Here is a 25,532-nt window from a genome sequence, read left to right as displayed (position 1 = left end):
GGAAAATATGAAGATACACACAATCCCAACAACCTCAAGAAGCATGCTTTCAAAGGTGATCAATCAAAGAAGAACATACATCATGGATAGATTATTTTAGTGAATTGAAATTCATCAACACAATCTAGAAATTCATACACTCAAGCATCAAAACAATAAGGTAATCATGTTTAGGGCTTCAACCTAAGCCCTAGCTATGGAGTTTAGTTGTTCATACTTATTTCAAATACAAACTCAAAACAAAATTAGAAAGAAGTTACAGATTTTGTGAACATGGGAGCTCAAGGTCTTCAATGGTGGAAATCTCTTCCACTTCTTGCTTTGTTGCCCTTGTCTTCCTCCTTGAGCTCCCTAGTTCTAAGCTTCATCTCCAGCTCCAAAATCTCTGCAAAGTTGTGGAATGATGAATGAATCCCTTCCCCCACGTTCAATAGCCCTTTCATTTCAGATTGCACTCTCTTGCCCATCATTTCCAACTCATACTTTTAATATAAAAGTCTTGCTTTTGTTAAAGCCTTTGCCTTTGTCTGTTGCCATGATGGGTTTCTTTTGCTCTTGTCTTCACCAAGATGCTCTTTGTTTCAGAAAATATCTCTTAACCAAAGTAATTTCTTGTTACCAAAAAGCATGGTAACAAGTAGAAATGAGGTAACACCAAGTGAAAGTAAAACTGGCCCAAAACAGATTTCCAGAGCCAGCATCAATTGTTAGATCAGTTGGATAGGCTACACTTGTCTAATAGAGCTCAAATTCGGATATGTTATAGTTAACATCCATTGGAACAAGTTTCATGAAGATCTTCACCTCATCTGAGCACCAGAGCATGCTGATCCAATGCCAAGAAGTTTACATACGAAAATGAACAAAAATCAGAATTTATAACCAATAATGCACTTTTAGCTCATTTTCATTCTAACCAAGGTAAAACCTATGAAAATACAAAAAGGAAGTAAAAAGCTATAAAATGTCAAGAATTAACTCAAAATAATGGGTGAATAACATGATAAATCATGTGTAAAAATGAACCGAACAGTCAAGGTGTTATGAGAGCCTTCGGCAGGCACCACGCCAGTGCCCGAAGCCTGACGACTACTTCTTCCTTGTCTCCTTTTGCAGGATCCCTCCATGCCAAGGATTCACAACCTTCTTCCCCTCCTGAAAATCCAGCACTCCTTCACCTAAGTTGACTCTTCCAAAAAGAGCATCAACAAGCGTGTTACTTGACCCTTCAACAGTTGACTTAGTTGACTTGGAATGATCAGCTGGCCTTCCAAGTATTGTTATATTTTTCCATAAATGTTAAATTCTAGTACCATACAGCATCTTGGTTGTCTGCAAAAATTTTGTGCATCCATGGATACCAAAAGTAACCCAAAATTCGTGTTCAACATTCTTTTATTATGCCTATTTCTCAAGTCCCATATATCCCTAGCAGCTGACACCATCAGTGCAGACCAACCTCTCACGGGTGATCAAACAATTGTCTCTGCAGGTGGGGTTTTTGAGCTGGGTTTCTTCAAACCAGGTATTTCTTCAAACAACTACTACGTAGGCATGTGGTACTCTAAGAAAGTAGTATCTGAGAGGACAATAGTTTGGGTGGCAAATAGGGAAACACCAGTCTCTGATAGATTTTCTTCAGTCTTGAGGATCTCAGATGGTAATCTAATTCTCTTCAGTGAATCCAAAACTCCAGTTTGGTCCACAAATTTAGCCTTCACCACCACCTCTGCCTCTGTACAAGCATTTCTATTAGATAGTGGAAACCTTATCTTAAGGGCTGATGGGTCTAGTACTAGAACATCGGAGCCTTTGTGGCAAAGCTTTGATCATCCAGCTCATACATGGCTACCAGGAGGTAGACTTGGATTCAACACTGTCACTAATCAAACCCAAATTCTCACATCATGGAAGAGTTCAGAGGATCCTGCACCAGGTCTTTTCTCTGTTGAGCTTGACCCCAATGGGAGTAATGCATATTTCCTACTTTGGAATAGGTCTAGACAATATTGGACCAGTGGATCATGGGATGAAAGTTCAAGTAGATTCAGCTTGGTTCCTGAGATGAGGCTTAATTATATCTACAATTACAGCTATGTTACAAACAAAAACGGAAGTTACTTCACCTATGCTCTTTATAATCCCAAGATAATATCTCGATTCGTGATGCATACCTCAGGGAAGATCCAGCAACTCACATGGTTGGAGACTTCCAGCGAGTGGAATTTGTTTTGGAACCTACCAAGAAGGCAATGTGAAGTTTATGGTTTATGCGGGGCATTCGGCAGTTGCAACGAGGTAAGCAAGTTCTCCTGCAATTGTTTGACAGGTTTTGAGCCGAAGTTGCAGAATGAGTGGGATTTGCAGGCTTTTTCTAGTGGGTGTTCAAGAATAACCAACCTGAAGTACTGTGGGACTGCTTTTAGTGCTAATGCTGAATCTAGGGCGCCAGACGTGTTTCAAGAAATCCGTATCATGTCATTGCCAGAAAATAAACAGTCTGTGGTGATCGGAAATATTTCTGACTGTGGTTCAATCTGCTTAAACAACTGCTCTTGCACTGCTTATGCTTATGATAGCAGCACTAGATGCTCAATTTTTACTGGAGATCTCTTAGATTTGCAGCAACAGGAAACAGGTGACAGGAGTGGAAAAACTTTATACATCAGACTTGGATATGCTCTTCCACTGCTTAAAAGTAATGAGGAAATGATTACTTGGTGAGCCATCATGTTAGTGTGTTAATTAAAATAAATTTGATCTTTCTCTTTTGTTTTCTTTGCAGGTGTTAATGCTAATAAACGATCCCTTGTGATTGCATTAGTCTCAGGAACAGCAGGATTGCTTACAATAACTTTTGTCTTCTTCTTATGGAAGAAAACATGGGGAAAGGAAAGGTACAGCTATTTCTTTTGGAAGAAAACACACACGCACTCATTTGCAGGCACACTGATTCTTGTAATCCAAAAAAAGATACTCTAACAATAAGAATGAAACAGGGAGCGTAGGAGGAAGAATGGTGAGACTAAAACATTGGAAAAGGAAAGGTACTGCTACCACTCTCTCTCCCTCTTTCGCTTGCTCGCACACTGATTCTTGTAATCCTAACAAATGATGATCTGACTAAATAATACTGAAATAGGAAACATAGGAAGAAATATGATGAAATTTTAAGAAATGTTAGTGATGGAGGTGGAAAGAATGATACAGAGCTACCACTCTTCAGTTTAAGGAGTATATTAGCTGCTACTAACAACTTCTCTAAAGCTAATAAGGTGGGAGAAGGAGGGTTTGGCCCTGTTTATAAGGTAACACTTTCATAGTACCACCGACCTATAAATCTCATAGTTTCATTTATACATTTCTTATAATGAGGTGGTTCTCTAACTTCTCTTTATGTGTGTGGGATTTTCCTTCCACTACAGGGGATTTTGCCTGGAAATCAAGAAGTGGCCATAAAAAGGCTGTCGAAGAAGTCAGGGCAAGGACATCAGGAGTTCATGAATGAGTTAAAGCTTATAGCCAAACTCCAACACACCAATCTTGTTAGGCTCTTGGGTTGCTGTATTGAAGAGGAGGAACTGATTTTGATCTACGAGTTCATGCCCAATCGAAGTCTGGACAAGTTTTTGTTTGGTATGTTCTCAGCACTTCTAAGATTATTTCTTTCATATTGCTGATTTCTGGGACTTCAAATTTGATTACGTTTTTGCAAACCCATGTAATGCAAGATCTTCTTCAATGTGTCTTAACATTTTTTCTAAAGTAAATCAAAATCACTAATTAAGCTCATTTTTCTCCATGGTTTGTCCAATCAGATCCATCTGAAAAATTCGAGCTAGATTGGGGAAAACGTTTCCGAATTATAGAAGGTATTGCTCAAGGAATACTTTATATCCACAAGTATTCCAGATTGAAAATCATTCACAGGGACCTGAAAGCAAGTAATGTTCTGTTGGATGGAGCAATGAACCCCAAAATTTCAGACTTTGGAATGGCAAAGATTTTTGAGATAAATCAAACTGAAGCAAATACTAACAGAGTTGTTGGCACATAGTAAGTATATATATATGGCACATGTTTTCAATCATTGAAATCTTCTGCAATCATTGCTTTTGCTTACTTCTCTACCGTCAATTTATGCAGCGGCTACATGTCACCTGAGTATGCAAGATATGGCCATTTCTCTGAGAAACTGGATGTGTTTAGTTTTGGAGTGTTGCTGCTGGAGATTGTTAGTGGAAAGAAGAATGCTGCTTTTCATCGCTTTGAGCATTCACTAACTCTTGCTGGATGGGTGAGTATTAAAAATTCTAATGTATCCTAAGCCTGTTAAATTCATAATGAACTATAAACGTGAAATAATATAAGTATGTGAACAGTCATGCAAGACTAATGGGATTACATGTTGAATCTTAATTAGGCATGGGAATTATGGAGAGAAGGTAGAGGAATGGAGGTTATCGATGCATCAGTGAGGGAAACATGCCAGCCTGATGAAGCTTTGAAGTGCTGATCGGCCAACAATGTCTTCTGTAATTCTTATGCTGGCCAATGAAGCTACATCTCTTCCACCCTCCAAAGAACCTGCTTTTTCAACACATAGGAATTCCGTTGCCGTTAGTTCTTCTCCTCAAACAACTCCCATTATTTCCAATAACGCAGTAACCATTAGTTTGCCAGAAGGTCGATAGAAGCTCAAAAATGTTACCTTTCCTATACGCATTTATTGTTGGATATATAAATGAAAAATGAAAACACTGTGACAAGAGTACTCACAATCAAGTGTGCAAGACTTTGGCAATGTCCAAGACTCTTTTTTATTATTTAAGTAAACAAAAGTGCTTCACAACTTATATTGGTCTGGTTCAGGTGTGAGAAACTTAAAAAGAAGCCTCACTGAACAAATATTCCTAGATCTTTACGCATTGCAGAGCAATGAACATGAACAGAACTGTATACCTAAAAAGTTATAACATTTAGAAAGGCAAGTTTGGTCTATGAATGCTTAAAACAATGCCGCATGCAAGGTTAAACGGGCAGAGTTACAGAGCCAAGGACTCTCAAACTAAAGAGAGAAACGGAGCGTAGACCCTTCAATAGTTGACTTTGTTGACTTGGAATGTTCAGCTGGTATTCAACTAAAAGCCTTATAAACTAATATTCGCGCCTAAACCGCTACTAATCTAACAAGTCAAAACTGATTAACAAACTGGCCTAACAACCCCGCAACGGAATAACAATTGACAGGTGAGAAGGCTGTCACGTGGCCACTTCTCTTGCCAAATGGGCCAATGACATGAATACAACTAAACCAGCACCTATCACCCTTGGTCATCTTCATCCCCTCATCTTCTCCATAGTATATGAAGTAAAGGATGAGGAGACAAAAATTAAATTAAATTATAGAGTGAAAAGGTGTGGAAATTTAAGTATATTTGTAATTCGATCTTACATATGGGTTGAGTTTTTCAATCAATGTTGTTTGAAAACGAAAACTGGATTAGAATGTGACTCGTGAGGAAGGTATGGGAATGTTATAGCATAATTGTAAATCTAACGGTAATGTCCCAATGAGATTAAACTTTCCTTGCTTTATAAACGCGAATGATTTTAACACTCATCCTTTAATTTCATGTACTACGGAGAAGATGAGGGGATGAAGATGACTGAGGGGGAAGAACGAGGAAGAGGAAGAGAGAAAGGGGATGAGGGGGTAGATGGTGGCTGGGATGAAGACAACATGTAACCCTACTTTCTTTGTTTTTAGTTTTATTTGTTTTCGCTGGTTATAATAATTAAAAGAATTGTTTGGGTGAAACAAGGAGCATGAATGAGGGTTTAAACTAGTAATTATATGTGCTGTTGGATTCATCCAATGGTTTTTCTTAAAAAGGACCTTACATGACCTCATTTTTAAGTCCTTAGGTGAGCGACACTAGAAAACAGGGAGACGTTAAAAACATTATTGAGGAGAGAGAAATAAGGAGGAAAAACTAATATAATTATTTAAAACTGATCCACTAATTTGGTTAATCTAAAGCATTAATCTAAGGGTTAAAAACTTGTCATAATTTGTGTAAAACCAACCCTACCTGGCATTGACTACTTTGAGACCTTCAGCCCTGTTGTCAAACCAACCATAATTTGCACTGTTCTTAGTCTTGTGGTTTCTCGCTGGTGGTCCTTGCGGCAACTTGATGTCAAGAATGCCTTCCTTCAAGAAGACGTATATATGGTTCAGCCTCCTGGTTTTGTGAACCCTGCTCATCCCACTCATGTCTGTAAACTTCACAAGTCTCTTTATGGCCTCAAACAGGCTCCGTGTGCATGGTTTAATCGTATCATCACCTTCCTCTTATCCCTTGGTTTTTCAAGAAGTTTGGCAGACTCTTCACGTACTTTTTATCTTTCAGCAGGGATCCCGCACCATCTTTCTCCTCCTGTATGTTGACGACATTGTGATTACTGGCAGTGATTCCTCTCTTTTACATATTTTTATATCTCCTTTAAGCCGCCAATTTGACATCAAGGACCTTGGTCCTCTTAGTTACTTCTTAGGTTTACAGGTTGTCTCTCATGATGGTGCCCTTCATCTCAATCAACTTAAGTATGTTCATGATTTGTTACACAAGAGTAATCTCCTACATGCCAAGCCCGCTTCCACTCATCTTGCAGCCAAGTCTGTTCTAACTGCCAGTGATGGTGACTTGCTCGCTTCTCCCACAAAATACCGTGAACTTGTGGGGAGTCTTCAGTACCTCACCCTGTTAGAAATGTGCCCTAAGAGCCAGTACATTTGATGTAATCTCCTTAGAATACATTTCATATATGATAAATAAAGGGCAATATTATTTTGTTATCTTTTATGTCGTGTAAAGAAACAAAAGTCCAGGGTGTACTAAATAAGAGATAAAGTAATCTAAAGAAGTTTAGATTCGGGAGACCTTTAATCTCTAACTGTAGTATCCCAAAATGTTCCTAATCATAAGGTTATCAAATGGGCATTGATAAACCGTCAAGATTGGCACATACTATGTATGCTCAATGATGAGGATGGTTGGTCTCAAACCATTTGTGTAGTTGACACTAATACAAGTATGTGGGTGCTCATTAGTGAATGAGTACACTGAGCGCGATCAACCGGAGTTCTCGTATGGAGTATTTATCTATATGTCAAACGAGAACTCATAGTTGCAATAATGCAAATTAGTCCTTAGACCTGAGGCATCATGGTTGTCTTGTGATGCGTTATTGATCTTTGATAGCTCACAAAGGCAAGTCGTAAAAGATTTTCCTTATGTGTTATTGGGATCTCTTAATTCATCATAGAGGCATGTGAATGTACAATAAGGAATCTCTACCTTGATAAAGAAAGGAGAATGTTTCAAGATATGATTCAGTGAATCTTCGGCCGAAGTACTTGAACATGATTTAGAAAGTGGTTTTTAATTGTGTTCTATTGAATCATATGAGTTTAATCATATTAGGGGTTTGACATTATCAATCCGTACCCTAACAATATGATTGGAAACATTGTATAAGAGAAGGACCGTATTGCATTGCAATTCCAACTGAATAGGTTCTTCATCTATTCTAATTAGCTTGGGTAGCCATGATATATTGCTAGATGTCACTCTTGGCTTGTGGAAGTCCTAGGATTGATTGTGATCGATCCAAATAAAGGAAGAATTAAAAAGGGGTTTTAATTCCAGTTGGTTAGAAAGAGTTCTAATGTTTTCCCACTGCCTTGCTAAATTAGAACCTAATGGATCGCACACCTTAAATGGTTAACTTTGAGTAATACAAATGAGAATGAGGAAATCAATTTGATTGATTTGATGTGGATGATTTACTACGTGTAAAAATATATTTGGGCCTCGATAATAGTTAGAGGGAAGCCCAAATGGTTGGGTATCAAGCCCAAGGGCTTAAGACACCTAAATATTATGGTTTAAGTGTCATAAGGCCCAATTTTGGAAGCCCAATGGGGTTTGGCCGAAAATGGTTAAGTGCATGTGTATGGGAATTGTTTCCATAAGCTCATTAAGACAACAAACACAATCCAACATCAACAAAAGAGTTTTGGGAGATCAAAGAGAGATAGTTGTGAGTTTTCAAGAGTGAAACACAATCTTCTTTCAAAGTGGTTTAGATTGAAACTAATCTTGAGAATCTTGTACTAGCATCCTTGTATTCTCAAGATACCTCTTCTCATCTCAAGGTTCCATTGGTGTGGAGACTTAGAGGCCATATACTTTTGTGGCTCACAAGGAGGAGAAAGATCAAGAGGAGATCAACAAAGGAAAATCATCAAGAGAAGACCAAAACACAACTTGGTTCATATAATTGCTTCAAGGGTAATTAGATCTTATCCTTTCTCTTGAATTTTCATTTATGAAAAACATATCAATGTTCATGGCTTAAGATACTTGGAAGAAGTTTTGTTTTTGAATTTAAACAACCACCATATTCTTCCGCTGCAATTAATTTGATTAATTTGTATGTTTAATGTTCAAATCAACTTCTTAAAAATGTTTTAAAACCAACAATTGGTATCAGAGCCATAGGTCATGAACTTGATATGTTTCTTGGGTTTAGAGATGCATATGTGGGTTGTGAATTCATTTAAAAGTATAATAGTTATACTTGATTTATTTTGATTTGATTGAATAAAAATAAATGGAGTGAAAGGGGTTGTTTGGGATTTTGAATTTCCGGATTTATGTTTTGATGATTGATGCTCTCTTTGTATGCATATATGTATGTATGAACATTAGAGCATAGTTGCATTAAAACCCCATGTTTTAACTTCATGAAATATATGATATTAAGAGCATGAGATGGTTAAAATGGAATATGGATTTTTCCGGAAATAGCATGAACATTCATATAAATTCATATGCATGTTCTTGGTGTTCTTGATGTTCTTGTTATGGGATCTTTTTGATCCATAAGTTAGGTGACTAATTTTGATGATTGTGTTTAGTGGAATTTTCCCCAAAATAGGTCAAAAGATGATGATGGTGTTTTATTATAAAATTAAAAGTTTTTCAAAAAATGTTTCCACTCAATAAACTTTTACCCACCACTAAAATTAATAAGATTACTTTGGTGAGTGTGTGAGGCTTTCTAGGTATAAATGTTGGTGATTTGATATAAAATGCAAAAGTTGATCAATTTATTCATATCACTAATTATTTGCCTACCACACTAAATTTTTTTTTTGATTACTTTGGTGAGTGTGGTTGGCCTACCTAGTCACAGTCATGATTATTCACCTTGTTGGAATAATCATGATCACCACTTTGTATTATACAAATGCATGCTTTAACCCCACACCCTAGTGGATCAACTTTGGATCCATTATTAATTGTTGAATAGTTTTGGACCTAATTACTATATATGATAAGTGGAACTATGTCCAATAGATTTCCACAATTACTTTTGCTATTGTAGTAAAACGTTTTCACTCCATGGTAAATTTATTTTGAATATGGTTACCACTTGAATTAAACCCACATATGTATGCAACCCAAGAGCATGTATTTACATTGCTAGTTTAATTGTTTAAAGCGTTTAAATAATTAAAGGATGGTTATGGACTTAGACCAAACAATTGAGCTATGTGATTGGCCGCTTATTGGATATGTATTCGATTTTGATTGGCTATGTAATAATGAAATGGCTTTCATGCCTAATTTATTTGGCTATGTAATAATGAAATGGCTTTCATGCCTAATTTATTTTTTATGCGCGCGTAATTAAAATGAATCACCTTCCAAGACCATGATCCAACATGGTGGCTCGTGTTGGATCAACAAGAAAGTCCATAATCATCCTATAAGCCCAATGCAATTTGAATGTTCGGTAATGACAATAATTAACCAATTAGTAGCACCATGTATTCTCGCTATCTTAAGCAAATGGTTTCTAAAATATTTAGTGGGAGTATTATGTGCTACTAATATGTTGCATTGGGAACCATTTAATGAGATTAGATAGGTAATTTTAACAGGATTAAAATTGGATTAAAATGAGACCAAATTAACTACCCTCAAAGCAATATTAAGTTGATAAGCGAAATGGCATTTTGAATGCTATTTTGTGGCCTTCCACCGTGGTAGTCTCTTATTGGGTGGCACATTTACACTTTGTTGTACCTCAGTGAGGCAACATCCAGTACTTGTAACCATCCAAGGGAAGCCTATTACACATACTTGATGTAGTGCGGATAGATAACGAGTGTGGCCAACAAATCGTTAGGTTGAGGTCATGCTTGAAACCCTATACCCACAAGCATGGTGGGAATAACTTAACTAAGACGAACGAAACCAACAAACTGTTAGGTTGAGGTCTAGTTCTCTAGAGGCCATAGTGATGGGTATTCACATGAATGATGTGATTGGATAAGAGTATCCTCTCATTAGTAAGATAGCAATCCAACAAACTGTTAGGTTGAGGAAAACTATATGAAAATGAGACTCCCATCCCCACTAAGAGTTTCAACGGAAACTCTCGGATTTCAAGAGGGATATGAAATTTGCCAAAAATAGTGGGAGCTACCATCATGACTTAAAGACCCTAAGTTTTTGGTAGAAGATTAATCTAAACTAAAATTTGTTTACGTTGTTGCAGAATTTTTCAAATGGCCGTTAAAAACCCAATCTCATCGATACTTAACAATTACATCCTTGATGGCACGAACTATCCGGGTTGGCTTCGCAAAATGAAACTTGTCCTTAAAATGGATGAGATTGATTATGTGTTGACACAAGCCCCACCACATATTGCTCCTGACGAAGAAGCTACTCAGGAGGAAATAACTGCTTATGAGAAGCATGTCAAGGATGATAGTAGAGGTAAATGTTACTTACTAGCATCCATGAACGATGAGCTACTAAAACAACATGAAGATATGGAAGATTGTGCTTCCATATTGCTTCACCTTAATGAGCTTTATGGTGAAGCTACTCGTAGCTTGCGATTCAATACAATATGTGAACTTGTCAACACAAAGATGACAAGAGGGACTCCGGTTAATCAGCATGGTCTCAAGATAATATCATTACTTGAGAAATTAGAAAAATTGGATTGTCCATTTAATGCTGAAGTTCAACAAGATTTTTTTCTTTCGTCCCTCTCATCAGATTTTTCCCAATTTGTTATGAACTATAATATGGGAAAGATGGAAAGTTCCTTATCTGAGCTACTCAATATGGCTATAGTAGCTGAAAAGAATATCTCAAAGGATAAAGGGCTGAAAGGGACAGTTGCGGTGTTTGAAAAGAGTTCTTCCTCCTCTTCCAAATCCAAACCGAAAGGTAAGGATAAGGGAAAGAAGAAGAAAGGTTTTCTAAAACCCAAGGAAAGAAAAATAACAAAGAAAGGCAAGGAACCGAAAGGAACTTGCTTTCACTGTGGAAAGGATGGACATTGGAAGAGAAATTGCAAGGATTACCTCGCAAGCTTAAAGAACAAGCCTTCGGAAGGTAACACTCTTGTTCTTGAATCAGTTTTTACAGTAAATACTTCTACCTGGATAGTTGATTCAGGAGCTAGTCAACATATTTGCAATTGTGTGCAGGGACTAGTAGGAAGTAGAAGACTCGGAAAAGGAGAAATGGTGCTAACTGTGGGTAATGGCACTAAGGTAGCTGCCAAAGCTGTAGGCACCTATCGTCTCAATCTACCTTCCGGGGAGACCCTGAATTTGAATAATTGTTATTTCATTTCTGGTTGTGTAAAGAACTTAATATCTGTCTCTATGCTTTTAAGAGACGGATTTGTTGTTTTGTTTGACAAACTACTTTGTTCTATTTCACATAATAATCGAATTATTGCTTATGCAAATTTGATTGATGGTCTTTTTCATTTAGAAATGAATGGTAGTATTAACTGTATAGATAAAGATGCACCTAGACCTAAAAGGCCTAGAGAAGTTGATAACTCAACTAAATTGTGGCACCTCAAACTTGGACACATTGGCCAAGATAGGATTCACCGGATGGCAAAAGATGGATGCCTTGGATCTTTAGACCCTGCTCCTATGCCTACTTGTGAATCTTGTCTACAAGGTAAAATGACCAAGTCTTCTTTTACAGGAAAAGGAGAAAGAGTTACAGAGTTGTTGGGGTTAATCCACACAGATGTTTGTGGACCTTTGTCTACAAACGCAAGGGGAGGTTATTCATACTTCATTACCTTTACTGATGATCATTCACGGTTCGGGTACTTATACTTAATGAAGCATAAGTCTGAATCTTTTGAAAAGTTTCAGGAATTCAGAAATGAAGTTGAAAACCAAACAGGCAAGAGTATTAAAATCCTTAGATCTGATCGAGGAGGTGAATACTTAAGCACAGAGTTTCTTGATTACCTCAAGGAACATGGCATCTTATCACAATGGACTCCACCAGGGACTCCACAACATAATGGGGTTTCTGAAAGGAGAAATCGAACCTTAATGGATATGGTTCGTTCCATGATGAGCTATACTGATTTACCTATATCCTTTTGGGGATATGCACTTGAAACAGCAATTCATTTGTTAAATAGAGTGCCTTCCAAATCTGTTCCACAAACTCCATACGAATTGTGGTTTGGGAAGAAACCAAGTCTTGGTTATATCAAGATTTGGGGTTGTCCAGCATATGTCAAAAGACAAGATGTGGATAAACTAGATGCAAGGTCAGTGAAGTGTAGATTTATCGGGTATCCCAAGGAAACTATGGGATATTACTTCTATCACATCGACGAGCAAAAGGTGTTCGTCGCAAGGTCAGCTACCTTCCTGGAAAGAGAATACGCTCTTGATGGGAAAGGGGGACATGAGATAGAACTCAAGGAATTGTCCAAAGAGCTAGAAATCAACACTGAACTGAATGCAATCCCAGATCCACAAACTGATATGACACAAACTCCGCGTAGTTCAAGTAGGGTTAGAAGAATGCCTGAGAGGTATTACGGTTTCCTTCATGAAAACGAAGGAGAGTTAAATCTCCTAAGTGATTGTAAGGATATTGAAGACCCTTCGAACTACAATGAGGCAATGTCAGACATTGACTCACAGAAATGGCTTGGAGCCATGAAATCCGAAATGGATTCTATGTATACCAACCAAGTCTGGACTCTAGTTGATCCGCCTCCTAGTATTGTACCAATAGGAAATAAATGGATCTTTAAGAGGAAGATAGGCTCGGATGGGAAAATAGAAACCTACAAGGCAAGGCTAGTAGCAAAGGGCTACAAGCAGAGAGAAGGGATTGACTATGAAGAAACCTTCTCTCCTGTTGCTATGACAAAGTCTATTCGGATTTTGCTTGCAATAGCTGCATACCATGATTATGAGATTTGGCAAATGGATGTGAAGACGGCTTTCCTTAATGGCCACCTTCAGGAAGAACTATACATGGATCAACCTGAAGGCTTCATTTCTACAGCTGATAAGCATAAGGTATGCAAGCTACATAAATCCATTTATGGGTTGAAGCAAGCTTCTAGGAGTTGGAACATCCGCTTTGATGAAGTTGTCAAATCGTTTGACTTCATGCAAAACATGGATGACCAATGTGTGTACAAAAAGGTCAGTGGGAGTTCGGTAGTATTCCTAGTGTTGTATGTAGATGACATACTGATTATTGGAAACGATATAGGAATGCTATCTTCAGTGAAGCTGTGGCTCACTAAATCATTCGCAATGAAAGATTTAGGAGAGGCATCTTATATACTGGGTATAAAGATTTATCGTGATAGATCTCAGAGAATAATTGGATTATCTCAATCCTTGTATATAGATAAGGTGCTAAAGAGATTTCATATGGAACAATCTAAGAAAGGGTTACTTCCAGTTTGACATGGACTTCACCTTTCTAAGAACATGTGTCCGAAAACTCCTGAAGATATACAGCAGATGAGTAAAATCCCTTATGCATCAGCAATAGGGAGTCTCATGTATGCCATGGTTTGTACAAGACCGGATATCAGTTATGCTGTTAGTATAACAAGTAGATATCAGTCAAACCCAGGATTAGATCATTGGGGAGCCGTTAAGTGTATCCTTAAATACTTACGAAGAACTAAGGATATGTTCCTTATTTATGGAGGAACATCATAGTTACAAGTGGAAGCGTTTACCGATTCTGATTTCGCATCTGATGTTGATGATCGTAAATCCACATCTGGGTATGTCTTCATTCTGAATGGAGGCGATGTTAGTTGGAGAAGCTGTAAACAAAGTGTTACGGCTGACTCCACCACTGAAGCTGAGTACATTGCTGCCTCAGAAGCGGCAAAGGAAGCTGTTTGGATGAAAAAGTTCATTACCGAACTAAATGTGGTTCCAACCATAATGTCACCAGTGCCTTTGTACTGTGACAATAATGGGGCGATAGCTCAAGCCAAGGAACCAAGGTCTCATCAGAGATCCAAACACATTGAAAGAAAATTCCACAAGATTCGAGAACTCATTTCGAATGGTGATGTGTGCATCCTAAAGGTTGCATCAGCAGACAACGTAGCAGATCCACTCACTAAGCCTATGTCACAGTCACAACTGGATAGACATACAGAGAAAATGGGTATTAGATACATGGCTAAATGGCTCTAGTGCAAGTGGGAGATTGTTAGAAATGTGCCCTAAGAGCCAGTACATTTGATGTAATCTCCTTAGAATACATTTCATATATGATAAATAAAGGGCAATATTATTTTGTTATCTTTTATGTCGTGTAAAGAAACAAAAGTCCAGGGTGTACTAAATAAGAGATAAAGTAATCTAAAGAAGTTTAGATTCGGGAGACCTTTAATCTCTAACTGTAGTATCCCAAAATGTTCCTAATCATAAGGTTATCAAATGGGCATTGATAAACCGTCAAGATTGGCACATACTATGTATGCTCAATGATGAGGATGGTTGGTCTCAAACCATTTGTGTAGTTGACACTAATACAAGTATGTGGGTGCTCATTAGTGAATGAGTACACTGAGCGCGATCAACCGGAGTTCTCGTATGGAGTATTTATCTATATGTCAAACGAGAACTCATAGTTGCAATAATGCAAATTAGTCCTTAGACCTGAGGCATCATGGTTGTCTTGTGATGCGTTATTGATCTTTGATAGCTCACAAAGGCAAGTCGTAAAAGATTTTCCTTATGTGTTATTGGGATCTCTTAATTCATCATAGAGGCATGTGAATGTACAATAAGGAATCTCTACCTTGATAAAGAAAGGAGAATGTTTCAAGATATGATTCAGTGAATCTTCGGCCGAAGTACTTGAACATGATTTAGAAAGTGGTTTTTAATTGTGTTCTATTGAATCATATGAGTTTAATCATATTAGGGGTTTGACATTATCAATCCGTACCCTAACAATATGATTGGAAACATTGTATAAGAGAAGGACCGTATTGCATTGCAATTCCAACTGAATAGGTTCTTCATCTATTCTAATTAGCTTGGGTAGCCATGATATATTGCTAGATGTCACTCTTGGCTTGTGGAAGTCCTAGGATTGATTGTGATCGATCCAAATAAAGGAAGAATTAAAAAGGGGTTTTAATTCCAGTTGGTTAGAAAGAGTTCTAATGTTTTCCCACTGCCTTGCTAAATTAGAACCTAATGGATCGCACACCTTAAATGGTTAACTTTGAGTAATACAAATGAGAATGAGGAAATCAATTTGATTGATTTGATGTGGATGATTTACTACGTGTAAAAATATATTTGGGCCTCGATAATAGTTAGAGGGAAGCCCAAATGGTTGGGTATCAAGCCCAAGGGCTTAAGACACCTAAATATTATGGTTTAAGTGTCATAAGGCCCAATTTTGGAAGCCCAATGGGGTTTGGCCGAAAATGGTTAAGTGCATGTGTATGGGAATTGTTTCCATAAGCTCATTAAGACAACAAACACAATCCAACATCAACAAAAGAGTTTTGGGAGATCAAAGAGAGATAGTTGTGAGTTTTCAAGAGTGAAACACAATCTTCTTTCAAAGTGGTTTAGATTGAAACTAATCTTGAGAATCTTGTACTAGCATCCTTGTATTCTCAAGATACCTCTTCTCATCTCAAGGTTCCATTGGTGTGGAGACTTAGAGGCCATATACTTTTGTGGCTCACAAGGAGGAGAAAGATCAAGAGGAGATCAACAAAGGAAAATCATCAAGAGAAGACCAAAACACAACTTGGTTCATATAATTGCTTCAAGGGTAATTAGATCTTATCCTTTCTCTTGAATTTTCATTTATGAAAAACATATCAATGTTCATGGCTTAAGATACTTGGAAGAAGTTTTGTTTTTGAATTTAAACAACCACCATATTCTTCCGCTGCAATTAATTTGATTAATTTGTATGTTTAATGTTCAAATCAACTTCTTAAAAATGTTTTAAAACCAACACACCCTTACCCGCCCAGATATTTCCTTTGCCGTCAACACTGTGGCCCAGTTTATGAGCTCTCCTCGCTCTCCTCACATGGTTGCCGTCAAAAGGATTCTCCGCTATGTTAAGGGCACCATTGACTTTGGCCTCCATTTTACACCCCAAGGTCCTTCCACTCATCTCACCGTTTACTCAAATGCCGATTGGGCTAGGTGCCCAGACTCCCGCCGTTCGACGACTGGCTACCTCATCTACTTGAGCTCCAATCTTATTTCCTGGTGCTCCAAAAAGCAGCCAACAGTTTCGCGCTCCAATGCGGAATCTGAGTACTATTCTCTTGCTCATGCTTGCGCCGAATCTTCTTGGCTCTATTCTCTGTTACATGAACTGGGCGTTCGTCTGCCTTTTCTGGTTCTCATGCATTGTGACAATCTCAGCACAATTATATGGCAGCAAACTTGGTATTCCATGCTCGTACTCGTCACATTGAACTTAACTACCACTTTATTCGCGAGAAGGTGGCCCTCGGGAGTCATCAAGTCTGCTTCATCCCCTATGTTGATCAACCTGCGAATCTTCTCACTAAGCCACTTCACAAGCCACAACACCATCTCTTATGTTCCAAACTTGTTCGTCCAAGGCAGCTCAATTTGCGGGGGGGTGTTAAACCACACGCACTCATCAAGGAAGAAGAATCTGAAACGGATTCTTCTTAATCACAATAGTTGACTTGCTCTCCAAATATTTTGTATTTACTGCCATTCAAGGCTTTTACCGTTTATATCTTTATTGTGCAATTATAAATATTGTAATATTTACACAAAGGAATACAACTTGAATTCAAACTCTTACAAATAGTCTAAACTATAAGGAGGAGGGGGGTTTCTCACACACATGCACGCATTGGCGAGTTGTAGTTTAAGTGGCTTTGAAAAAAAAAAATTGGGAATGGAATAGTCCCATCATATTACTATACTTATCATTTTTAAGAGTATATTTATTAGAAATCACAAATATTAACTCATGAATAAAACTTGGAAAAGAAAAAAAATGCAATAAACTCACTCCTCCGAAATTGGGGATCTCGTATCATTTTCTTCAAATCCCATCAACTCAAAATCTAGTTCTTGACTTATGTGGTGGGTTTCTTAAATTGAACTTTATCTTTGCTATAGTGAGCAAATTTTTTTTTCTTTTTTGTCTTATTTTTATTTTTTGTGCAGCCATGGACCTCACTGCAAACCATTGTCTCTATTTGGTGATCAGACCATTGCCTTTGCCTCTGCAGGTGGGATTTTCGAACTCGTTTTCTTCAAACTAAAAATGAAACTTATTTAACATATTCTCCTAAATTTATATTTCAATTACATTTACATTGCATGCAAAACTGGATGTTCAGTTAAGGCCAAAATGGATACAACTCAAATCTGCTTCAATAATTTTTTGATGTCCAGAGATCCCAGCATTTGAGTTTGTTGTGGAAACTCATAGAGATTTGGTGTTCTTTTGGTTCAGTTGTCACATCCTAAGAAAAAGAAGAAAAAGAAAGAAATGTGATCCTGGGTCCTCCCATTTAAGAAAAATATCGCTTCTTCTCTTTTAATTTTTACTTGTGTCCTGAATTTTAATTTAACTCACTTTTTCAAGAATATTATTATTGGCAAAATAATTGGACACATGAATGCATTTTCAAGAGTATTTTTATTAGCTCAATTATAAATATTAATAAATTATTAAAACTTGTAAAAGAAACAAAACAAAAACTATTATCTCATCTCATCAGCCTCTCATACAAAGTTGTATGGCTTTTTATCACAAAACGTCCTTGACGTTTGCGAAACTATCAGATTGCATCCTTAAAAAAAATTTGTATCACTCATGGTCCCTAACGTTAATATAGGTGCTCTTAAATAGTCCTTTTGTCAAAAAAATTGTTAAATCTGAGGATATAATCGTCAAATCAATCCAAAATTATAAAATACATATATTTTTTATTTCCTTCCCTTCTCTCTTTCTTTCTCTCTTTCTTTTCTTCTTCTTCTTTCTCTCCTCCAGATTCATTATCTCTTCTCTCTCTGTTTCAGTTCATCGTTAAGCTCGAATGGACCTTTTCTGGGTCGGTGGTGAGACTGCAATTAAAGTTCATATCAAATATCAAACACTGATTGGTTGCTAAGAAACTGAATGGAAAAACAATATAAAAACTCAAGCTTGTCATGTTTCTTTCATTGCTGGTTTCCCAGTGAACGAAAAGAAACAAAATTCCAAACTCAAAATTTTGTTGGCATCAAAGAGGTAACAAAAAGTAGCAAAATTCGAAGCAAACCTCGTGCATATGCCATAAAGAAGCGTGCCAGAGAGCTTTATGAGCCCATCTTGCCCAAAACTCCATTCCCACCTAAAATTTACATATATAAAATCTAAATCAATTCAGCAGTTTTTAGTGTAAAGAAAAAAAAAACTTCAAAATCAATTCAATTTAATTAAGTTTCCCCAATTGAGAAGCAGTCAGTGAACTTACAGCAGCACCAACAGATAGAGCAAATGTACCCAACATTTCAGACAAAGGCACATTCCCACCCTACGCAGAAAAAAAAATCACCCAATTCAAAAACTCAACTAGAGAAGGTAAAGTTCGTAACCTTTGTGGTTTATGGAGCAGAGAGAAATTTGGCTGTGTTTGCTATAAGGAATCTGGCGGAGAGAAAGAAGAAGAAGAAGAAAAGAAAGAGAGAAGGGAAGGAAATAAATTTTATTTTTATTTTTATAATTTTGAATTGATTTGACGATTATATCCCTGGATTTAACAGTTTTTTTGACAGAGGGACTATTTAAGAGCACCTATATTAACGTTAGGGACCATAAGTGATACAAAAAAACTTTAAGGATGCAATCTGATAGTTTCGCAAACGTCAAGGACGTTTTGTGATAAAAAGCCAAGTTGTATCCTCTCACATTTTCTCATTTCTGCAAATCCTTTCAACTGATGAAACCCATTTAAATAGAACCAAAACAATGATTTTTCTTAATTGGCTGAGATTTCAGCTCACAGGATTGACAGAGGAGGAGGGAGATGAAAACGAAAAACGAAGAGGACCGTCTCCTCCAACTGGAACTCAGTAAGGAAAGTGATAAACAACGATGAAGACGTTGAGTGAGCAGTGTGCTTCTAGTAAATTTGTCTGCAAATATGTTTTGTGCAGCCATGGATACCAGAACCAAACAAAGGTTGGTGCTTTTACTTTCAGTTCTTTTGTTATGCCTGTATGTCAAAACCCATGTTTCCCTTACATTTTATTGATGGGCTCCACCTTTATTAGAGAAGTTACCAGACCTACACCCATTGAAATAGAACCAAATAGTTGAATATTCTTAAATTGGATTTACCTTTCCACCCCCTCAAATAGAGTTTTTGAGACCGTCCTCCAAGTAGAGCTAATACGTGAAGTATTTTGAATTGAGTATCCCCTAGATACATGTATGACAAAAAAATAAATTATTTTACTTCCAGAGACACCCACCACAAATTCACAAAAAACATAAATGATAAGAAATTCAAAGTAATTGGCATTCACGAAAGTATAGTGACAAATTTATAAAAAGTTTGAAAGCAATGCTATCAATAAAATATGCAGCACGCATGACTTGACCCTTCAATGGTTGATTTGGATTAAGTAGCAAGACATTATCTTTCTTGTGTGCAAATTCTTAGTGGAGCCATGGATACCAAAACCAACCCAATGTTGGTGTTTATAGTTGTTTTATTGTGCCTATTTCGCGAGTCCCGTATCTCCTTTGCAGCTGACACCATCACTGCAAACCAATCTCTCTCCGGTGACCAGACAATCGTCTCCGGGGATTTTGAACTGGGGTTCTTCGAATTAGATGGCCGCCACTACATAGGTACCTGGTGTTCCTACCGAGTGGTATCTGCGAGTACCATAGTTTGGGTGGCAAATAGGGAAAAACCAATCTCTGATAGATTTTCATCAGTGTTGAATATCTCAGATGGCAATTTAGTTCTCTTTAATGAGGCCAAAACTCCAGTTTGGTCCACACAGTTGACCTCCACCACCACCTCTGCTTCTGTGCAAGCAGTTCTTTTAGATAGTGGAAATCTTGTCTTAAGAGCTCATTCCAGTTCATCTGAGTTTTTATGGCAAAGCTTTGATCATCCAACCCATGCATGGCTACCAGGAGCCAAGATTGGATTCAACAATATTACCAAACAAACCCAAATTCTCACTTCATGGAAGAACTCACGGGATCCTGCACCAGGTCTTTACTCTTGTAAGCTAGACCCGAATGGAAGCAATTCATATATCTTACAGTGGAATAGGTCTAAACAGTATTGGACCAGTGGATCATGGAATGCAAGTTCAAATATTTTCAGCTTGTTTCCTGAGATGAGGCTTAATTACGTCTACAACTACAGCTTTGTTTCAAATGAAAACGGAAGTTATTTCACCTATTCGCTTTATGATCCAAAGAAAGTATCTCCATTCATGATGTCAGCATCGGGGCAGATTCAGCAACTAATTTGGTTTACGCCTTCCCTGCCACCGAAATTGTTAACGTCTCGACCAAGACAGCAATGTGCTGTTCATGCGATTTGCGGGGCATTCGGGAGCTGCAATGAAAAATCCGGGGTCTTGTGTAATTGTTTGATGGGTTTTGAGCAGAAGTCGCCACGGGATTGGGTTTTGCAGGATTACTCTGGTGGGTGTCAAAGAAAAACCAATTTGCAGTGTGGGAATTCAACTAGTGTTATTGGGACGAAAGACCAGTTTCTAGAAATGCATAGCATGTCAATGCCTGAAAATGAACTGCATGTTACGGTTGGGAGTGCTAAGAAATGTGAATCAATCTGCTTAAATAACTGCGCTTGCACTGCTTATGCTTATGAAAGCAGTACCGCATGTTCAATTTGGATTGGAGATCTCCTGGGTGTGCAAGAACTTGCGGCAGATGACGCTGGTGGAAGAACTTTATACATCAGACTTGCAGCTTCTGAGCTTATGTATCTTAAATGTAATAAGGGAATGATTGTTGGTGTTGTTATGAAAGATCATAGCCATCCTTTTAATTGGTCAACCTGAACATTTAATTTTTTTTTTTTTTTTTTTTTTTTTTTTTGCAGATGGCAAGGGTGATGCGGATAAGCGCTCCCTTAAAATTGCAATGGTCTCAGCAGCAGCAGAGTTGCTTACGATAATTTTTTGCTACTTCCTATGGAAGAAAAGATTGGGGAAGCAAAGGTGTTGCAACCACTCTGTCTCTCTTTCTCTCTCACACACACATGCACTCGTGCATTCACACGGATTCTCTAAACAAATGATCCATGCTCTAACAAAGACTGAAACAGGAAGCAGGGGAGGAAGTATGGTGTGACTAAAATAAATTATGGTGCCGGAGGTGGAAAGAATGATACAGAACTACCACTCTTCGGTTTAAAGAGTATATTAGATGCAACAAACAACTTCTCTGAAGCTAATAAACTGGGAGAGGGAGGATTTGGCCCTGTTTATAAGGTGACTCTTCCACTTTGTATTGGTAATTAAAGTATATTAGTTGTTCTTACATAAATATTTATACTTTTTGGTTCTCTGAATAACCTTTTTCCTAATTAAGTTTGGTTGGTGGAATTGTGGTTCACTTTGTGTTTGATTTTCCTTCCACTGCAGGGGATTTTGCCTGAAAATCAAGAAGTAGCCATAAAAAGACTGTCAAAAATGTCAGGGCAAGGACATGAGGAGTTCATGAATGAGTTAAATCTTATAGCCAAGCTCCAGCATACCAATCTTGTTAGGCTCTTAGGTTGCTGTATTGAGGAGGAGGAACTGATCTTGATCTATGATTTCATGCCCAATCGAAGTTTGGACAAACTTTTGTTTGGTATATCCTCATTCCTCCTAAGATTGATTCTTTGATATTGTTGATTTCTGGGACCTCAAATTTGATTACCTTTTAGCAAGATCCTTTTGAATGCGCAAAAGTTGTGTAATGCAAGATCTTTTTCCATTTGTCCAGCATTTCATCTAAAATAAAAATAAAAACACTTGGCTCAATTTTCTTCATGGTTTATCCTATCAGATCCATCTGAAAATGCAGAATTAGATTGGGGAAAACGCTTTCGAATTATAGAGGGTATTGCTCAGGGAGTACTTTATATCCACAAGTACTCTAGATTGAAAATCATACACAGGGACCTGAAAGCAAGTAATGTTCTGTTGGATGGAGCAATGCACCCAAAAATATCAGACTTTGGGATGGCTAAGATTTTTGAGACAAATCAAACTGAAGCAAATACCAACAGGGTTGTTGGCACATAGTAAGTATTTATATATATATAGGGCATGTTTTTCATTCAGTTCTGCTAAACCTTATGCAATCACTGGTATTGCTTACTTCTTTACCATCAATTCATGCAGCGGATACATGTCTCCAGAGTATGCAAGATATGGCCATTTCTCTGAGAAAGTAGATGTGTTTAGTTTTGGAGTGTTGTTGTTGGAGATTGTAAGTGGAAAGAGGAATGCTGCTTTTTATCGCTTTGAACATTCACCAACTCTTGCTGGATGGGTAAGTATTAATAATTCTGAACTATATACTCTCCTTTCTGTTTTTATGCCCAGTAAATTTGCGATTAACTGTAAAATACAAGTTTAAGTATGTTAAATCTTAATTAGGCATGGGAATTGTGGAAAGAAGGTAGAGGAATGGAGGTGATTGATGCATCAGTAAGGGAAACGTGCCCCCCTGATGAAGCTTTGAAGTGTATCCATGTAGGGTTTTTGTGTGTTCAAGAAGCTCCAGCTGATCGACCAACAATGGCTTCTGTAATTCGTATGTTGAGCAATGAAGCCACATCACTTCCACCCTCCAAGGAACCTGCCTTTTCAACTAACAGGAATTCCGTACCTGTTGTTGGTTCTTCTCAATTACCTGCCGTTTTTTCCAACAATGGAGTCACCATCAGTTTGCCAGCAGGTCGATAGAGGTTCCAATATTTGTTTCCGTCCCTCAACACATTTAATGTTAGGTATATAAACTAAAAAGCTAAACATTGTGACAATTGCAAGAACTCAGCAATACTATTTTTGTTTATATATATATAGTCCCCTTCCATTGAGGGACACCCTTCAGAGTACTCCACAATTTTTTTTTCAACGATCCAAATAATTTATTTTTCAAGTCTTCATTCATAGATCATCCTTACAAAAAAATCAGACAAATTGAAAATCATTAAGGCATCTAATTGAGACCAACAAAATCAATGAACACAATGCTTCAAGAAAGTGTTTAAATTTCAATACACTACAAAAAAAGTCAGCAATAGTTACCAATTGCTTCGTGAAGCCGTAACTAAAGGTGTTTTGTCACGAATTCAACAGCTTCATGACAAATTTTAGTTTACTGTCAACTGCCTCTGAAGTGCATGGGGCCCACAACCCGTCAAATCAACTTTAGCCTTATATTTTAATATATCTAAAGTTTTACTTAAATATTTTTTTGTGTATTAAATTTCTATTTGATATATTTCTTTTTCTTTTTTATTTGGTGTATCTCTTCCTTTTCATTTTTCAATAATTGACTAATAAATATACAGTAGTTGAATAGTATATATATACGTACAATCACTACCATTCAATACACAAAGAAACAATTCCCAGACCAAAAAAAGCAAAGAAACAATTCAAAAATTATATCATTTGATTGCAATTCCATTACAATTTTCAACCAAAAAAATTCATTACAATTCTCTAATTGATTAATTACAATTTAGTCTTATGGCATCTTGAGTGTTGTCGGTCCTCATCATCTTCATCATCTTCATCATCTAAAACAGAAAAACCAAAGCATAATCCAAATCAAACACAAGTATAATCCATAACTTAATTAACAAACGAAAAATCTAAAAAGACAAAATGACAGCCCATACATAAATATGGGCGCATCTGAATGCAAATGCAATGCTCTCACTTTTTTTATTTTATAATATTTATTATTTAGAGTACTAATTATACAGAGGGAAGGGAAAAGAGCCTTGGTTAGTGAGAAAGATTCCATCTACATATTTTTATTAAATTGCCATTGTAAATATTTTATTCTGGGAAAGATTATCCTCTTATATTTTATTACATTATTACTATTCATGTGTCAGCTACAACAAAATTTATTATATTTAAATCATTAGATACAAATAATGGTGATTAATTTGGTTAAGAGCATTGACCAACCATAATTGTCACCAAAATAATTAGTTACTTAAAAAAATGTGACTATTGCTTTCATTTTTTGTAGTGATAATTTAATTGAATGATAAAATGATATCGGATTCAAGTGATTTTTTGGATAGATTTCAATTTGTTTCAAATTTCCTTCATAATATTGGATAGATTTCTTGATCAACCCCTTAAAATATGGAGATGTAAGAGGAGGATGAGGAGGGAGGAGGGAGGAGGGAGGAGGAGGAAAGGAGAAGGGATTAATTGACCAAGAAGGCAAAGGGAAACCAAGAAAATAGGGCAGTCCCGCTCACCTAATGACCTAATAAAGATCATTGGATTAATCTAATGACACATATAATTACTAGTTTAAACCCTCACTCATGGCCCTTGTTTTACTCAAACAACTATTTTAATTATTCTACCTAGCAAAAAAATTAAAAAAAAAAAAAAAATTAGGGTTACTCGTTGAATATGTTTTCCTTCATCCCAGCCACCATCACCCCCTCATCCCCTCTCTCTCTTCCTCTTCCTCATTCTTGAAAAATTAGGGTTACTCGTTGAGTTTAATCGATGTTGTTTGAAAACGAAAACTGGATTAGAATGTGACTCATGAGATTAAACTAACATAATTGTAAATCTAACAGTAATGTCCCAATGAGATTAAACTTTCCTTGATTTATAAAGGCGAATGATTTTAACACTCATCCTTTAATTTCATGAACTACGGAGAAGATGAGGGGATGAAGATGACTGAGGGGGAAGAACGAGGAAGAGGAAGAGAGAAAGGGGATGAGGGGTAGATGGTGGCTGGGATGAAGACAACGTGTAACCCTACTTTCTTTGTTTTTAGTTTTATTTGCATTTGCTGGTTAAAAGAATTGTTTGGGTGAAACAAGGAGCATGAGTGAGGGTT

At 37.1% G+C, this 25,532-nt stretch overlaps 1 protein-coding gene, 1 long non-coding RNA gene and 1 pseudogene across 3 annotated transcripts; 2 read left to right on the top strand and 1 right to left on the bottom strand.

The window, feature by feature from the left end:
- Window positions 1-1,304: 1,304 nt before the first annotated feature.
- Window positions 1,305-4,856, top strand: LOC148296013 (receptor-like serine/threonine-protein kinase SD1-8; annotated as a pseudogene). The gene is made up of 8 exons (XR_015834615.1): window positions 1,305-2,698; window positions 2,786-2,897; window positions 3,000-3,047; window positions 3,143-3,308; window positions 3,426-3,636; window positions 3,819-4,056; window positions 4,147-4,297; window positions 4,424-4,856. The product of XR_015834615.1 is annotated as a receptor-like serine/threonine-protein kinase SD1-8 (transcript).
- Window positions 4,857-18,391: 13,535 nt separating this feature from the next.
- Window positions 18,392-19,091, bottom strand: LOC110756031 (uncharacterized). Its single transcript, XR_002526596.2, has 3 exons — window positions 18,910-19,091; window positions 18,715-18,786; window positions 18,392-18,517 (listed from the first exon to the last, which is right to left on the bottom strand). It is a non-coding gene; the product is annotated as an uncharacterized LOC110756031 (long non-coding RNA).
- An 800-nt stretch (window positions 19,092-19,891) lies between these two features.
- On the top strand, window positions 19,892-23,501 carry LOC110758118 (G-type lectin S-receptor-like serine/threonine-protein kinase At4g27290). Its single transcript, XM_088250877.1, has 7 exons — window positions 19,892-21,419; window positions 21,529-21,646; window positions 21,754-21,919; window positions 22,073-22,283; window positions 22,482-22,719; window positions 22,820-22,970; window positions 23,078-23,501. Exons 1-7 carry the CDS (start codon window positions 20,108-20,110, stop codon window positions 23,384-23,386), a joined length of 2,505 nt encoding a protein of 834 aa, XP_088107003.1. The 5' UTR covers window positions 19,892-20,107; the 3' UTR covers window positions 23,387-23,501.
- The last annotated feature ends 2,031 nt before the right edge of the window (window positions 23,502-25,532 follow it).

The sequence above is a fragment of the Prunus avium genome, chromosome 3 (assembly GCF_965620075.1).
Source record: "Prunus avium chromosome 3, drPruAviu1.hap1.1, whole genome shotgun sequence".
Classification (NCBI taxonomy): domain Eukaryota; kingdom Viridiplantae; phylum Streptophyta; class Magnoliopsida; order Rosales; family Rosaceae; genus Prunus; species Prunus avium.
The sequence above is the reverse complement of the archived record's forward strand: the minus strand, read 5'-3'. Positions and strand labels throughout refer to the sequence as shown.

Coding starts and splice junctions, on each gene's coding strand:
- LOC110758118 (XM_088250877.1), top strand. CDS start 20,108: ATGGATACCAAAACCAACCCAATGTTGGTGTTTATAGTTGTTTTATTG. Junction 22,284..22,481: donor TTTGGACAAACTTTTGTTTG/GTATATCCTCAT, acceptor TTATCCTATCAG/ATCCATCTGAAAATGCAGAA. Junction 22,971..23,077: donor CACCAACTCTTGCTGGATGG/GTAAGTATTAAT, acceptor AATCTTAATTAG/GCATGGGAATTGTGGAAAGA.